Source organism: Cinclus cinclus, chromosome 1 (genome assembly GCF_963662255.1).
Source record: "Cinclus cinclus chromosome 1, bCinCin1.1, whole genome shotgun sequence".
Classification (NCBI taxonomy): Eukaryota; Metazoa; Chordata; class Aves; order Passeriformes; family Cinclidae; genus Cinclus; species Cinclus cinclus.
Genome location: NC_085046.1, coordinates 54,997,511 through 55,015,110, shown reverse-complemented (window position 1 = coordinate 55,015,110; position 17,600 = coordinate 54,997,511). Strand labels below are relative to the sequence as shown.

Below are 17,600 nucleotides of genomic sequence, written 5' to 3'. Positions count from 1 at the left end.
TTTTTTGTGGTTTTTTTTTTTTTGGCCAGTCCCCTGAAGGGGTTAGATCTTTTCCTCCGTTATGGGGGAAGCACTCAAAAATCATAGCAATTCTGAGATCCCGTTTGAAGCTCATGAAATTTAGATGTAAATAGGAGGATAAAGGGCCTATATTATTGCCTGAGACATTCTCACATACAGAGCAACTCACCTTCTGAGCCCTGCATCAAAGCAACCTCTTCCAGGCAATGTCTTCCAGTCTCACTGGGCAGAGAGGGCACAGCTCATGGCACATAAAGGGACAAACTCTGAAAGCTGCACTTGCTGAGTGAGAAGGGGTGCAAGGTATAGCCACATCATGCTGCACAGCGCTTGTTCACCCAACCTGTGTGATCGTGTGCAGGGATCAGCTGGCAGAAATATCAGTGTGCAGAGACCTGGTTGTGTCAAAGAGCCAAAGATGCTTCCCAGTATGCTGGTCTGCCCAGCAGTCCTATGGACGTAGAAAAGATTATTTTGCCAATACTATTTTCACAGGGTTCAGCCTCTGCCTCTTTCTTACATGGAGTCCTGAGGTCCCAGGGGTTGCAAGAAGGGCCCCCAAACAACACAGTCTCCTTACCCTGAATCAGCCTTTCTATAAGTTTAATCAAGACAGTGTTTTTGATCAGGGAGAGAAAAAAATGTAGTGTAAATACTAAATGAAAAAATAGCACACGTTATAGTTTTTATAGGAACGACAGAAAATTATTTCTATGTATTTGTGCTCCCTCTACTGGCTCTTCTGGTTTTACTGAAAGAAGTCAGAGAAAATTTTGTCATGAATTTCAGTGGGAGCACAAAAGATGCATGAGAGCTGGAGTCCTTGTGGGAATAATGCTGATGGACAGTGAAAAACAATTGAGCTAGTACTGTACAAACTGTTGCATAATTTGGAAAGTAAATAGATTTGCTCGAAGTTTAAGGAGATCCTGGATTTATTTTATTGCCTGGGTAGAGACTTAGGCTAACTGTAGCATTTGGCTAATATTAGCATATTAAGTCATAAGGTTTAAAATATCATTTTCAAAAGAACCTACTGGGTGCTTCAAATCTGAGGGCCCGGCAGGAATTCAAAATGTTTTTGAAAATGGTGTTACACAGCATTTGATGTCTTCTAACTTGAAAAAAGCTTCAGCAGGGGAAAGATTACAGCACAAGTCTGGGGAAAGTTTTTAGCAAGTCTTGAAGACATAAATACAGGAAATAAATAATGTAGTAAAAATGTCCCAGTTACAGATAATCCTAGTTTAACTTTCAACTTGTCACTTTCTTGGAAACTAAGTACTGCAGGAGAAAAGGAGCAGTGATAGTGAGCTGCTGCTTGTTAGCTGAGTCACAATAATTGAATCTTTGTAAGCTGTTCCAGTTGCTAAGTAATGCATGCTAGTGCTTACTTTTCCCCTGATGACTGAAGACTTAAATGTCTCAGATATTGTTGTTAGTCAGCTTTACTTAGGTAGACTACATGCCTTATTTATTCATACAACTTTTTCAGACTTGACAGACTAAAACCTCAATGTTTCCTAATGGAAATGAGTTCATAGAATACTTACATGCAGTGTAAAGCAGTGTTTCCTTTTCTGCACTGTAAATAGGTTGTTTTTCAATGTACACAAGCAAGTCTGATGTAGTCCTGTTCTTCCTGTATTTAAGTATAAACAGACAGTTTGGATTTATGTTCTTTAAACTACCTGCTGTAGGGATTGTTCCTCTTCAAATTACACCAAGTAGGTAAAACTTCAGGTATCTTACTATTTTCCAGGATTTTGCTAATCTAAGGAGCATCTGTGCACACACTAAGAATTCTCCTAGAAATTGCAGTGGCTTTCTAAAGCAGGCAGCTATTTACACTCCTGGTTTTTTCTGTATCCTTTTTATCTCTGTTCATAAACAAGTTTTTCTTTGCCTTTAATAATTTTTGCTGTTCATCTTCCAGCCATTTCCACATTAATCTCTTCAAGATTTTTTATCAGAACTGAATGCCATGGTCACAGAGAGGATGCATCCCTGTTTTACATAACATGATATTATTTTCAGCATTATTTCCTTTCGTTATCTCAATGAAGCCTAACATCCTGATTTTTTCTATCTCTGATCATGGAACAGTTTTACTTAATAAGCAGATGTATCTACCATAATATATTTTTTTTTTGCTTCCCCGATTATTATTATGTGTGTCACTAAAATGGCTCCTTTTGATGTGAATCACTTTGCTCTGATCCACTACCTGTCAAAATGCTCCCCCGGCATGCTCTAAACATGATTTGTAAGTTTTTCATGGTATTCTGTACTAACTGAAGAAATTAATGTGTTCTTCCTTCAGATTCCACTTTACTGTTATTCACCATATCTCCTTGCTGGTTGCTAAAATCATTCAAAAATTTGGTAAAAATCCTTTGTTCTCTACTTGTAGTCTCCTTTCTTGAAAAAGAAATAATAAAATTATTCTCTAATATTATGTTTCTTGCTTTATAAGCTCTTTGTGTCCTATAATAGAAGACTACCTTGTAACTTTAACTTCTGTACTTCCTCCATGCCTCTCAAGAGGAATTTTGTCAAACATATGTTGTATGGCTAAAGGCACATTGTTTTTGAGAACAGATGAGTTTGTTGTAAAAAGTTGTTTACATTGTCATCTATTATCAGATTTGAAAAATTTGTTTCAAGGTTCTTTCATATCACTAACAACACAGCCTTAACAGCAGCACAGCTGAACTTGAGCCGTAAAGTGCAGTCTTATAAAATTTAAGAAAGTTTTCACCTTGCTTAACTTAGTCATAGAGGAGTTAAGCATCTGGTGTAGCTAGTTAACTAGTTTTCCTGTACAGACTTAGACAAGCAGACGTATGCATGTCCAGTGGAAAACTCAAGATGTCAAAATAGAAAAAAATTTGGATTGGTTGAATCTCTAACAGATATCTTAACATACCCATTTTTTTCCATTGACATGAGAGAGGGCTGGGGCAGCTATTTTAGGATTTTCAATTAATTCTTAGGTGAGTGAAATTGACTGAAGAGAATCCAGCTACCAATGATTACTGGGGTTCAAACACATTCTTGTTTATGAATTTCCTAAACAGCTTTCCTAATAACTGGTGTTTTCATAACTATTTTCTTGCCCATAAAGAAACAATTTCTGGATATACCGTAAGTTCTCTGGTGTACCAGATAAAGCAGGTTCCCATCTCACTTTGACCTGGCTCATTCTTTCTACATACTAGATTCATTAAATCAGGACTGTAGTCCCAGTTGTCCTCAGTCCTGTTTCGTCTACAATGCCTGACAGAATTTTTCATACTTCATCATGTCTTAGAGCATGACCAGCTTTGGACTTCTGCCAATTCTAACACAGTAAAATGAGCTACTAGGCAGCATTTTCCTGCATTTTCAGTTCCCCATCTTTCTTGTCATTGTCTATCATGTTCCAGATTAACTGTTGAAAAGACATAGATGGCTCTCAGATGGGTCTGTGGTGATTCTTGTACATCTGTTTGCCAAATTTCACATTAGATGTTCTTTCTGCAGTCTCAACCTGCCACAAACACCCTAGCATCTTGTTATCACAACTCCATGGAATCCCTTATTATTCTCTCCCATTAAAATCTAACTAGCTCTCAATCATTTCCTCTCTGCAATGCTCCTATAGCTTTGATGCTGTCTTGTTTCATGAGAAATGCAGTCTTCTTACTCTGTTTCAATATAGTCACTAAACTGTGTTGTCTCAATCCAACGTTGTTTTTCTTTTGCTTTTTATATGACTTTCAGTGATGAGGGTGACAATTTTTCTCACTTCTTTCTCTGCTCCTTTACTGTCATCATTTCATAATTATATTTCATCTATGAATAAATTACTAGAATTTTAAAAGTCAAGACTATTACTAGACTATTTACTACTACAAGGGACTACATCAGACTTTCCATGCCACAGCATGACACGTGACTTGTAATTTCCATCTTTTCCTGATCAGTTTTCTTTGTGGCATCAGCATCTCTTGTAGGAGAAGGATATCTTAAAAACAGTCAATATAATGTCACCAAACCACTGGGTATAGGGTGATGGCTCTACATTGCCTGTCATTCTAAGCAATTGAGGCACAGATAGCATAAAATGCTGATCACTGTAGGAATATGACTGTTACCTTTGAATTATGCACTTACACATTTAAAACTGTTACTATAATACTATTGAAACAGTTACATTATTAATTAATGTTATTAAGTGATAAATAATTTTAAATTAGTGATTGATGTATTGTCAGTAATATTGTTACTATATTGATATTATAACCTTCCTGATGGGGTAAAAAAACTTTTGCACCTGGTTTGCATATAAAATTAAATCTTCTACAGAAATACAGCTATATTCTCAACCTCATTTACAAAGTTAAAAGACCTTCAGTTGCAGTGTGCTTTGAAAGTAGTTGTTATTCAATAGAAAGGCTTTGAAAGAACTTCAGCAGAAGATGTCAAAGTCCTGCCTACATTAATGTTCACAGCAGTCTTCATTTTGGCTGAATATGTACACAGCCAGTGTGAACCTAAGGAGTTTTCTACATTAGTTTCCAAATGCTGCTATTCTCTCAGTCTAAGCAGTGTGTACAGACACCTTTTATACTATGTGTACTATACTACATTGTACTATACTGGGAGACAGGATGCTTATTAAGTATCAAATACCGTTGATGTTCAGATCCATATATGCAGTTACTTGAATTTATTTGAATAATCTAAATTAGTGTGATGGAGTACAGTGTTTGTGAAATACTCTGGCACAGTTGACTGTGAAAGGGATTTGACATGAAGGATGGGCATATGTGTATTAAATTGTTCTTTCCATTTGCTAGAAGATTTAAGGAAACATTTTTGAAGCCCATGCCTGCTCATGAAGTATGAGTAGGTTTGAAAACAGACTTCATCTGCCATGGTGCTCTTGAATCATGCAGTGTCCTCAGCATGGCATTACTCTTTCTCAAAATCAAATGTATTTTAGGAAATATTTTAGGAAATGTATACAGAGCAGAGGACTCCAATTGCAAGAAAAATAGAAACATGAAACACTGAAACTACTATTACTGTAAGGCGTTATCATGGAATATCTAAGTGTTTGGGAATTACTTTTTATATCAAGATATTTCTCAGACCTTCCATGGATTTTAGTCCTTACAAGAGCTAATGTCCATATTTTCCAGGATGAACTAGCTGACATCAGAAAAATATTGAAAATCTTTACTTATAACATAAAGGGAAGTGTTTAAGAAGTATTTCTTGCTCTTTGTACCACTCCTCTTAGTTTCATGTCTTCTGCCCTTTTTGTTATACTTGTCTTTTTCACATCTGTCTTCTCTAAGTTGTTGTGTTTCCTCATCTCTAGGATTTCCTTTTCACTGAATCATAGAAAAATAGGACTGGAAAGGACCTGAAGAGGTCATATAGTGTGTCTCCTCCCCCTAGGCAGTATCAGCTGTCCCTATATCATTCTTGACAGATGTTTGTCTAGCTTGCTCTTAAAAGTCTTCAGTGATGTAGGTTCCCTGACATCCCTAGGCAACCTAGGCCCCTCTCCTTAGCATTCAAAAGATCGTCCTAATGTGCTGATACCCTAGCTTCCCTTACCTCAATTTATGCTCATTATTTTCTTCTCCTTTCCAGTAAGTCTATATTTTGCCCTTGCTGTTTGCCCAGACTCTCTGTAAAACCAAGCAGCAGATCTGTTATGATACAGGGAAATATTCTGTCAAAGGTTTTCTAGATTTCCATTTAGTTTCTTTCCTTATTTTATGCTAGATACCTTGTTGCCCTATCACTTATATGCAGCTTTCTGGATGCAGAGAACACCATCCCTGATCTCATAAGGCATTTAACACAGAACTCCAGTCAACCATCCCAGGCATAGGAATACCCTACATACATAATTTAAGAACAAAATTCAATCTTACAGACCTAATTAATTCTTTACCTCTGCATTTGTCATACAATACTACCTTCACTGTTGACAGCAACATGTAAAGCTCATGTAAAAGAAATACAAATAAGACCCTTTGCAGTTTTCAGTTTATTCTTATAAAGCATTATGATGCACTTTTCACTTCTCATATTCACTTCATCCCTCTAGCTGTAGTGTGCATACACATATTCCTGCCAAATACTGATCACTGTTGCATACAGTCATCATTCTGGCATGGCTACTATATCCATCTACACAAAATGGCACTTATAGCAACTGTTTCTGTAATTTCTGTGCCTCCTACTGTCTTTGGATCGAAAATGCACAAGTCATAAATATAATTCATATCATATATATGTGTCCAAAATTGGGAAAAGTCAGCTATTGCAAGTTCAAATTGATTCTGTCATCTAGAATCTAATTCATAATCTAATTGTTGCCTCTCCTTAAGGCTATTTCTGGAGTGGAAATTATAGTGGATGAAAAGAGAGAGTATTTTAATGCAATTTCATGCCATAGATTACTATCATTGTTTTTTAAGCAGGACATTTACAGCTTAACCATCATGTCTGTAAACCAGAGGGTGTGCTGGAAATTATGTAGGGAGTTAAAGATAGAATCCTCCCTCAGTCTTTGGTCAGGTCTTAAGGTGACTCTTCATCTTCTCCAACTCCATTGTTCACTTCTCCCTCACAAGCCGTGACTTAGAAACCAGCCTGTAAATATCCCTTGTATATTGCTGTTACACCTAAGGTTACTGTGAATCCAAACTTCAATAGCCATATTCCTTTATGCCCACTTAAATTTTGAGAATTTCTTGTATTTGTTTAAATATTTCTGGCCCTTCAACAAGAAAGTTGCCAAGTTTCTGGGTATTCCAGTTATTTTAAAAATACATGCATAGTACAAAACGTGCAGAGACTCAAACACTTTCTAGACTCAACCATCATATTGTGCATGTGCTACATAGTGACTCTGACTGTCTGCATGCCTTGCATGCAGTGCTGAAAAATGCAGAATGCCCCCTCATTCCAGAGCTTCCTGGAAGCTTCAGTTTTATTGTGCTCAGCAGTTGAACTGTTCAGTAACTGTATGTTGTAACATAGCTGGAAAATGTTGGATTTGCTATCTCCCTGAGTATAGCTGATGGGAAATGGTGTAGAATCATAAAAAAAAAAAAAATTATGGGTAGAAGGTCAAGGTTCAAGAGATTATCCAGTCCAACCTGTTATTCTCAGGTGGAGTAGCTAGTCCAATTTTTTAGCTAATTTGGTCACAACCACTGTCATAGAAAGCCACAGATTCCTCCAGTAATTGGTGCCAGGGTTCCACTGCCACATTAGATAGCTTTTCCCAACATCTAATTTGAACCTTCCAGATAACTAGGCCTCATTCTCCCCATTGTAAAATGTAAGACAGAATAATTATCTTCTCTTTCCATTAGCTACACCTGTATTCAAAGCAGGTAGCACAACTCCTTTAGATTAAACATGACCAGTTCATTACAGGTGTCTTCATAAGCCTCAGTTAACTACCAGGAGTTCAGGCATTCTAATTATTTAACTCTAGTTGGTCCAGATTTTAATGAAGTCTAGCATCTAGCTGTGGACATAGCATCCTCCTCTGCAGAGGTCTTTCCAGGGCCTAGTAGAAAAGAAGATGCACTTCACAGGTATTTCAGACATCACTCCCACTCACATGGATTGATGTGAGAACTTCCTTTACTTCAGTTTTGCAACACCACAGGTTTGTAGCCAGCACGTTCAAAGCACAGAAAGATTTTGATTCCTTTAATCCAGCCTGTCAAAATTTCCTCCCAGCATGTCATCAGAATGTAAATTAAGTAAAGATATTCTCTGCTCCATCATCCAGGTCATTAAGAAAATATTGAGTAGTGTAGAGTGAGGACAGACTTCTGTGAAGCACCATGCATGCACACTTCTGTTTTCACAGATAACTCATGCTCAGTTTGCTTTCCAAATACTTTAGCATTCCTTCTGCAGCAATTTCACCTAAACTATGCTTCCTTAGGTTATAAAGAATGTCACATGGGGGAGTGTCAAGGCACTTGTAAAGTCAAACCACCTACTGCTTTTTCCCTGTCCACAAGGCCAATTACCCTGTCTTAGAGGGAGATCAGATTGGTTTGACACAGTTTGTTTCTAACAATCCATGTTGTCTGCTGCTACCTTGTTTTCTTGCAGGTGCTTACAAATTGTTTGATTATTTTCTTCAGTACTTTTCCACGGTTGAAGTTCAGCAGTCTGGTCTATAATTTTGCAGATCTTTCTCTTTAAAGATAGCTGCTGCATTTGTTCCTCCATCCTCAAAGATGAGCACTAGCATGTCTTAGACTGTTCCACATAGTGTGAAAGCATCTAACTCATCTAAATACAGTATTTATCTTCCCTTGCCTGGGCTGAAATCTTTAGTTTTGCCAGAAATTCCGCCAGACAACAGACCCAGACCCCAAACATCTGCCTGTTTCTGAAAGCTGTAGTCTGCAGGCAGTCCATTTCTGCAGTGCTCAGAAGAGGCCAGCCCTTTTAGTGGGATGTTTCCCTAAGAGAAGATATTCTAAAAGTAGGCATTCTGGGTTGGGAATTCTCTGTAGATAAAATCAAGCTGCTAGAGAATTTTTTTAAAGATGCTCACTCCTTGCATGAGTCTAAAAACTGGTAGCCTTTTAATCAGCTTCTCAACTGTTATCCCCTTGTTACAGTTATATTTTTTAAAATGTACTTGATTTAAAAAAATCCTAGATACAAAGAAATGTCTGGGTTTTTTTTAATTAATCGACAAGGAAGTCAGAATACCCTAAATCTGGCCAGATAAATAATTATCATTGTTAATAAAGGTTAAATCAAAGCATCTTCCTTCATTTTCTGTGATATTATTCCATGTAGAAGGTAGAAAAAGTAGTTGAATTTTTTTTCCATTCTTAACAGATGAACAGGAATATTGTCATTCAAATAGTTCATGCACATTCCACAGAAAGTGTCATCTTGAATGTCTACAGTTTTATATAATTTGTTGTCCACTTAGCATCAGAAAATTCTGTGTGTGCTGGGGAGATAATACATATAATCTGAGTGTTACTAATGAATGTAGCTCCTTTTCTAAAGTCATGTTTAAAGTTAGATATCAAAAGAGAAAACCTCATACTCCTTAGCATTCAAGAAATAGATTTTAATTACTGACTTCTAGCAAGACCTAACAGGTCTTTATCTTTTCCCTTGTAGAAAATGCAGATAACAGCAGCAATGAAGTGAAGCCTTTTTAGAATATTTTTTCTATCTTTTTTGATCAATATCAAGAATCAAAATAAAATAAAGGTATAATAAGCAGCAGTCACCAGAGTGTGTCAGACCTCTATTTCTGTATTCTTATGCTCTGAAAAGACTGTACTGGACTACTAGAATCCAGTTCAAAACTATAAAGTCCATTGTGTGCCTTCATTCTGTAGAGAGACTGCCCTTTGAATTTTCTGAGAATTTTATGTTAAAATCAGTACCAGAAAATGTTCCTAGATTTCAACCCCACATGAAAACATATTTTCAGCAGAATGGATTGATGGTTCTTTCCATTCTCCTAGTAAACAAACTAAGACTACACTCCTGCAATATTTGTTGCAAAAAAAAAAAAAAAAAGAAAAATTAGAAAGTCAATTTATGTATCATTTGCATCTACCATACTCACTGGACCTTTTATGTGTGTCTTACTGGATACACTCTTGATGTGTATGGGGCTCAGAAGTTTTGGTGTGTGTTGTAGTCAAAGACAACTTATCAGTTTCCATTGTTTTTGTTTGTCATAAAACAAGTCACTGATTCCTGTAGGAAAGGGATTTTGGCTCAATTTATGTCCTCTTCCCCATTTCCACTCTTCTTGGCCCTGGTCCTGCAGTATGAAAGGACCTCAGTAAAACAATCCTGATTTCTATGAGAATCCATGTAGGGAATGAAAGTCTGGTTTCATGAGTCAGAAAACAGGTAAGGATATGTATTTATTAAATCACAGTCCTGCTGTAAGTGTCATAGGTCTCTTATCACCCATTTAAAAAAAAAAAGTATTTACCTTCTAATTAAATTAAGTATCCATTTAAACTGAGTAAAACTAAAAAGACTATGCGAAACAGCTCAGATTGCCCCTGCTCTAACAGTGTCACCTCAACAAAACCCATGGTGTTTAATGTTCCTATGTGATTTGCTTCCCAGAATTAGATGCATGAGATGGTGCATTGCAAGTTTCCTGTTACTGCTTCACTTTCTAAATACATATTTTTACATTTTAACATATAGCTCCATCAGCCCTCCCAGACGCAAGTGGGACAAGCAGCCTCACAATCCAATCTCCTGCATTTGGCTCACAGTCAAGCATCTATGTCTCAAAGCCCAGTGCGTCAGGCTTCCTCTTCTTCCTCCTCATCCTCCTCCTCTTCAGCTTTGAGTGTTGGCCAGTTAGTCAGCAGTAAGTATTGCTCCCTGGCTCTCCTTAATTCTCCTTTCTGTTTGTTCTCCTTGCTGCTGAGTTCTCCAGTCTGCTTTCTCTCCTTTTGTTTTTTTAAATATAGTAGATTGTATATTGCTAAATAGCTGACTCTTACCAGTGAGAATTACTATCATGGATGTGGCTTAAGGTAAACACGCCTTGATAAATTTAATCAATGCTGAAAATGGTTATAAAAATGGTAGCAGCCATTAATTGACTCATGTGGGCAATTGTTATAACTGAAATATAGTTTATGTCATTTGGAAGTTAGACGTTCTTGAATCAGTCAATATAATGAATTACATTTCTCAGAATTTGATGGGAAAACAGGTATTCCTACTTTTTGTTAGGCTGCTTGTTTGTTTGTTTGTTTGTTTGCTTGATATAGCAAACCCTTTTACAAACCCTAATACTTTAGAAATACAGAGTGAGAGACTTTTCTTGCCAGAAAAAGCTTGCAACATTTAAACAAGAATGAACTGGAACATGTTAGGGAGAAGGGAGAAGCACACTGCGGGGAAATAACTGGGTTCCAGTTTCAGGATTATAGCAGCCCACCTGAGCAGCACTTTCTTCCAGATTGCACAATTCAGTCTTTGCTATTACCTTATCAGAATTAACTTAGTCTTTACATAGCAAAAACCAAGGTTGACAGTATACCTAAGCAGCACTAACGGTTTTTGAGCATCCACAAAAATCAAAGTGATTTGGATGATCTTGTTCTATGATACTTCATGTACATTTTCTAAGTAAACAAACACTATAGCTTATGCCATATTGATAATGTAAAATATGTGACCCATGCAAGGTTATGAAGGGCTTGGAGAAACTGTCATGCAAGGAAAGACGTGAAAAAATCTTGGTTGGATTATTTCAGAGATTGTTTACATGGGGAAATTACTAGTAGTGCTCTAGTGGTAAAATTATGCTGATATAACTCCCAGCGGGAATACTTTTTTTCTGGAATGAAAATATCTGCATGTAGATTCAGATATAACTATAGTGATATAAATATACTGCTATTGTTCTGTCAGTAGTAAATTTTTTCATGTAAACATGCTTGTAGGAGGAAGACAAAAAAGAGGTTTTCCATCATAAATATATAAAATGTACCTCTAGACCATGTGGGCAAATTGAGTAAAATAGCTGGTGCAGAGTAAGTTATTTATCAATATCTAGTCTAGAATATCTCATCTTTTGGACATTCTTATTTAAAATAAATGCAACATGGAAGAAATCCTTTTAAGTTTACAGGATAAATCCATCAAAAGTTAGGAGATGCTTGAACAATAGTTGTTTGTTCAACTGTATACAATTCCTCTTAAAACATGTACTTCATTATAATAATATGTTGTTGTGACTAAAATCATGCAATCATGATTTTTTTTTCTCATCCTTCTTTCAGTGCATTCCCAGTGGAATTGTCCTAGGGATGCATCAGAATTACTAATACAACAGGCGGGCTGCTGTCCCAGGGTTTACCTGATTCACTAATCTGTTCCCCAGTTTGCATAATATTTGAGGTAGGAAGCTGTAGAGGAGTGAAGAATGGTCTTGCCTGAGGCAACAGAGGACTAAGGAGCTGAAGCCTCCTGTCTGCTATGTAATTTCAGTGCAAGGCAGGCAAAAATCACTTAAAAGTGATTTTTCACAAGTGCTCCCTCAGTATCCAGCTCGGATTTTAATTTACAGAACACAGTACTCACAGTTGCAATTTTAAGTGCACTTTTATTGTGGAGCTGTATCAAGAACCATTTAAAGGCAGTCTAAAAAATCATTTCCTACTTGACCTAGACTGGGTACCCAAAAATCCTTCTTCCCTTAATATCTGTCCACTTCTCTGTGAATGAGGAGGGGAAGACCCTCATCTTGTAGAAACACAAGAAAATAAATTAAGATTTTAAAGAAACCAGAAGAGCTCATGAGGAGATGTCCTTAGTGGAGAGCTTTAATAGAGGTCTGGGGCCACACAGTGAACAAGTAAAAAGGCAATACATCAATCAGTTCATCTGTAATGAAGGACAGCTCATCCTGTGCACTGAATGCAACACATGAAAAAGAACTGATAATCCAAGGCTCACAGATTATGGTACACTGTGTTGTGTGCTCTGTTGGTTGTGCTCAGTGTTGGTACACTGTGATGTAACTCCACCATTTTGTAGCTTCTGAGTGTTAATTTGTGCAGCTGTAAGGATGTTCCTTTAGCTTCATTTCTTGCACGGACAATTTTCAAGGTTGTTTCAAAAGCAGAATAGTGACATAAATCAGTCATATGGTGAGATAATCTTTATGTTTGTAGTTGGAAATAGGAGATGTGTTGAATGGGTGGAAAAGCTGATAATTCTGTTATCATCTTCTTGGTTCTGCCCTGAAATAAGCATGCTGTGCTTATGGATTTGGCTGAGACTGGACGAGTATGATACACAGGAATATCGATTTGGGCACAACTGGGAGATACATTAATGAACATAGAACTTCTACTTGATCTTCTCAGGCTTGACTCCATCCACCACTTGTCTTGTTCTAGTCCCATTAATTCTTCACACTGTTCTCCACACAGTTCGCTCTCCCTTTGCCTTCATGCTTTTGTTACTCTAGTTTTTCTCCCTGCAGTCCCTTCCTCATAGTCCATACTTACACAACTTCTCTTTCCATTTCAGTTCCCACTCAGTCACTGTCTCCACACCATATCTGTACTCTTTTACCAGCCTTTTTATTAGGTAGCTGCTGTCTTTATATTGTTTTAGCACTAGTGCCACCTCTTTCTCCTTTTTTTTTTTCCTCTATCACAGTGAGTGGTACTACTCTGCACAGTCAGGCCCTCTCTCCCTCCACTCCAAACTCTAATCCTTGCTCTTTAATAGTCTTCAAGTTTGTTTTTTTTTTTCTTCTATCATATCTTTTTCTTTAGACTCAAGGTAAATTTTTGCCCCCTCTGCATCCAAATCCTGGTGATGCCAACTCCCATGCTCCCCAGCAGCCATCAGAGTGTGAAAAGTGATCACAAAAAAGAGCATCAAACAGAACAGCATTCTCCCTGTCTTTACTGTGGTCCTATCAAAAAGAGCTACAGGCATAGGAAACTTTTAATACAATCAAATTGATAAAGGAGTTGCACTTGGAAGTTATCTCACTGGAATTCAGATCTTAAGAGCATTCCAAAAGAAAATGTTATTGATAAGGATCTCCTAAAAAAAAAAATCCACATTAGACATAAATAAAAAAACTTGTGGAGCTCTTTTGAGTTCATGATTCCAGCTTCATCCAGCCTCTGCTATTCAAGACTAACAGAATGAGGGGGAGATCAAAGCACTTCTGCCATTTACATGGTAACCTTACACAGATGGAAGCAAACCAATCATCTCAAATATCCTTAAAGGCTGTCTGGCATACTCCTGAGAGCATGTAGCCATCAGAAACTGGAGCTAACACTGCATGCCTAAGCCTGCTTGAGCTGCCACATTAGGGACAGTGTTGAAGGGCACAAGAGAGTTACCTGCTGTCTTCTAGTAATGTAGAAAGAGGCTACAAGAAAGAGGAAAATATGGTCAGTTCAATAAGGAAAGATCAAACCACCTGTGTAATGAAGCATGAAAAATCAGACAGGATTCTTTATAGCTTTTCCTTCACAGTGGTAAACCAGTTATACTGTTTGAACAAATAGTGTTAAAGGACCTTCACGAGTTTGAAAATTGTTTCATGTGACTGAAAAGCCATTTTCACAAAACCGCGTCGGCAGATGAGGGTGTAGGCAGAAAGTCATCCTTGTTTCACTTCTTTACAGAAGTTGTATCAGTTTCTAGATGCAGATCCCTGAAGGGCAGGAGCATCTCTTTGTCAAGCCTGTGGCCTTCTTAGCATCCCAGCTCACGTAGTGGCTGCAGAGCTTTCTATGAACGGCCTAAAACTGAAATCCAGTGTCTGAAATTCCATTTAAAGTCTTTTAATGGGATGAGACAGGCAATGGGCCAGTGCTTCTGAGAGAAGGCTTTAGGCACGAGGGCAGCAAGAAACAACTTGTGGCCTTCTAAACCTATCTTTGATTGCTTTATTCCTCCTGAGGTAGGAATTTTGTTTCCTTTTCTTAATTCCTTATGAAACTGTAGTCCAGATTCTGGCAGAGGTCCTGGAGCAGAGTACCTTGGCAGAGATTTGCTATATTCCAGAAATAGTTGCTAAATATAGCAATGTTCATGTAAAACTGGTCACATTTAGCCACTTGTTCAATTAATCAAATTGCATAGACCATGCTAACTTCAGCAAATAATTATCTGGGGCAAGTTTCTGCACACTGACTGCAAACAGAGTTGCTCTTTTACAAGACATTGCTTCACATCAGAGAAATTATTGAAGTACAATGAGAAAGTCATAAGAACTCTATTACTTTTACTTTTTCCATCTAGTAATATTTTCTGTGTGTTTGCTTTTTTTTCTTTAAAATGTTTCTTAATTCCAAAAAAGTTTCCTTTTCGCTTTTAATTTCTCTTTCTTTTTTATTTCCTGTCCTTTTCTTCCTTTATGTTGTCTTCCTTGTAGCTTTTCTCTTTTATTTCATCATCACCCCTTCATTCCTAACCAGCAACAAGTGCTTATTATTTTGTAGACAAAACATAACAGTTATTTCCCAAAAAAAAAGTATTTTTAAGTAAGTTCTGTCTAAGCAAGGACTGCAAAATTCATCTCTACTCTTCCTGTCCCCTCTGTATGATTTCTTTGTATTGTCTAATCCTATTTGTATTCTCTTTTGTCTTCCTTGTTTTCTCTTCATTCAATTCTACATCTTTATTCCTCCCTCTTTTCCATTTCATTTTCCTCTTCTGAAATGCATCCCTCTGCTTATTTCTTTAACTTTTCCACCATATGTTCTCTTCGTGGAAATCACTGGTTTCCCCTCGTGCTCTGAGACTCGTGTCTCCATGAAGTTCCTTTCTTCCTAGCAAATTCATTTTACTGTCATCTGTTACTATGAAATTAAAATGACTCCCATAAACAAATTATTCCTTTTTTTCCCCTGAGCTCCACTCCATTTTCCATTATCAATGTTTTGTACTGCCTTTCTTATCCAATTTACTTTCCATTGGACCTCCTCAGCCAGCTTTCTCTCCTCCTGTCTGACTGGGGAAATCATCCCCCTGTAATCCCTCCTGTGGAGAACTCTGTGCAACAGAAATTTGGTTCCTCCTTCAGGGTGCAATGATTTCTCTGTAGCAGCTCTTTCCCCTAACTATTAAAATCACAACATATTTTCACTCAACAACAAACTCACACAGGATTGTCAGAAGAATTCAAAAGTGGGAGAAGTATTCCCTTCAGTAGGAAAAAACAGATTTCACTGCACGAGAGGCTGTGGATTTAATTTATTCCACACTGCTCATCTATTTTCACCATCCACCAGGACAGCTGGTGGAATTTTAGCTGTCTTCCTTTCTGTTGAAAATGAAGGCTTGTCTGTTCTGTTTCTTCCCATAACCTCTGAAATGGTCCCAGAAAACACTCTGACCTTTCTCCAGCACCCAGTAGTTGCATAGACAGCCACTGTTTCTCATGCAATAATGTAAACTTGGAGTCTTGAAATCCATTGCTGTAGATCTCAAACACTCAATGGGTTTTGTGTTCTCTATTTTCTTGTTGGCACTGAGTGGCCTTCCCTGGGACATTCACTTAATTGAAGAAGAAACAGTTTATTTACTGTCTTCAATAAGCTTCCTAAAATATGAAGTACACTTACATTCAACTGTTCTGAAAGCTCAGAACTTGTTAAAACAAAGTCCATAATCTCTTTGAATATCTTTATGTATGTGGATATTTAGACCATACAGTCTAAGACTGTGCTGATGGCATTTTAATGCAATAGAGTAAAACAGACCAATGATGTCAATAGAGTGGTCTTCATAATACTATTTGTGTTTTAGAGAGGTTACAGAAGACAAGATCTGTGGATTTCAAAGGGCTTTGAACCACACCCAAAGTAGAAGTTGTTCCAATTTCACACAAATGCTATTTTCCCTAGAGTTCAAAGTAAAACATTTCGGTGTTTCAGTCCCTCTGTTAGTACTTTCCTGTTGCCAAAGATGCTGTGAAAGAATGAAGCCTTTTTCTCAACAGATATTTCACTGCATACTACATTCCACTCCCATATTACTGAAGGGCATCACAGATGTTTTCTCATCTCAAGGAGAGCTCAGCCTAGAATTTCCCTCATCCAAGTGCTGCAGGCAGGAACTGTCTTTACATGATGTCAGATCATTCTAGATCCAGCAGAACTTGGCAAAATTTCACAATAATTTCTCTACAATTAGTTTTCTCACTTCCCTTTTTATTCCTAACAGGAACTGGGGAGGATTACAGGTGCCAGGTGCCATAGTTTGCTATTTTGGAAGTTCTCTGGGAACACCTGAATTGTCCTTTGTTACACTCCTAAAAGTCTTAGTCAGAGACCTTAAAGTAACAGAAGGAAAGAGGTGAGGTGTACTCAGGAGAGTTTTTGAGGCCAGTATAATTTATGATATTTAGTACAGAGACTAAAGGGCAGATAAGTCTGCAGCTTCATTCTGTGTCTCTGAAATTCTAAACTGGCATGTTAGCTAGACTATATGGTGTAAGCAGGAAGATTTCATGCTTCTAACAGCAATTACTTCATAAACCTCAGTGGCCACTGTCACAGCACTTACTCCTAAAGCAAACAATATGCACCCTGGCTTTGTACTGAATGAGTATATGGGTGTGCAGGTGACCACAAGTACAGCAGTCAGAACAGAAGAGATGGTTCTCAGTGTGGAGTATCATTGAAACAAGGTTCAGCCTATGTGCATGTTTATCTGTATGCATAGTTCAACCAGGATCCCTGGTTGCATATACAAGAATTTTAAAAATATCATTGCCATTTTTGCTTCTTGCACTCAAGCAACAAAGTAAATTTATATATCAGAAAACCCTTTTCCCTCTGTCTATTATTGGACAAAAAGAATTTTTCATAGGATGTTCCCATCACAAGGAAATTTTACACCAGGCTTATAAACCCCTGAAAATAAAAGCATTGCTACTATAATGCTGACAAGCCCTCACTAGAGCCATAATAGCAGGAGCCATTCTCATATAGGGTTCAGAAAGGTAATGTAGTCTAGCACTGTCCTTGGACAACTGC

At 37.5% G+C, this 17,600-nt stretch overlaps 1 protein-coding gene across 2 annotated transcripts in view; it reads left to right on the top strand.

Annotated features, from left to right (window-relative positions):
- The window catches only part of POU6F2 (POU class 6 homeobox 2), a 307,385-nt gene that overhangs the window by 283,790 nt on the left and 5,995 nt on the right, over nucleotides 1-17,600 (top strand). For both annotated transcript variants that reach the window (XM_062498125.1, XM_062498133.1), the window contains exon 8: nucleotides 10,267-10,435. In XM_062498125.1, coding sequence (XP_062354109.1) covers nucleotides 10,267-10,435 — 169 coding nt within the window. The remainder of the gene's footprint in view (nucleotides 1-10,266; nucleotides 10,436-17,600) is intronic.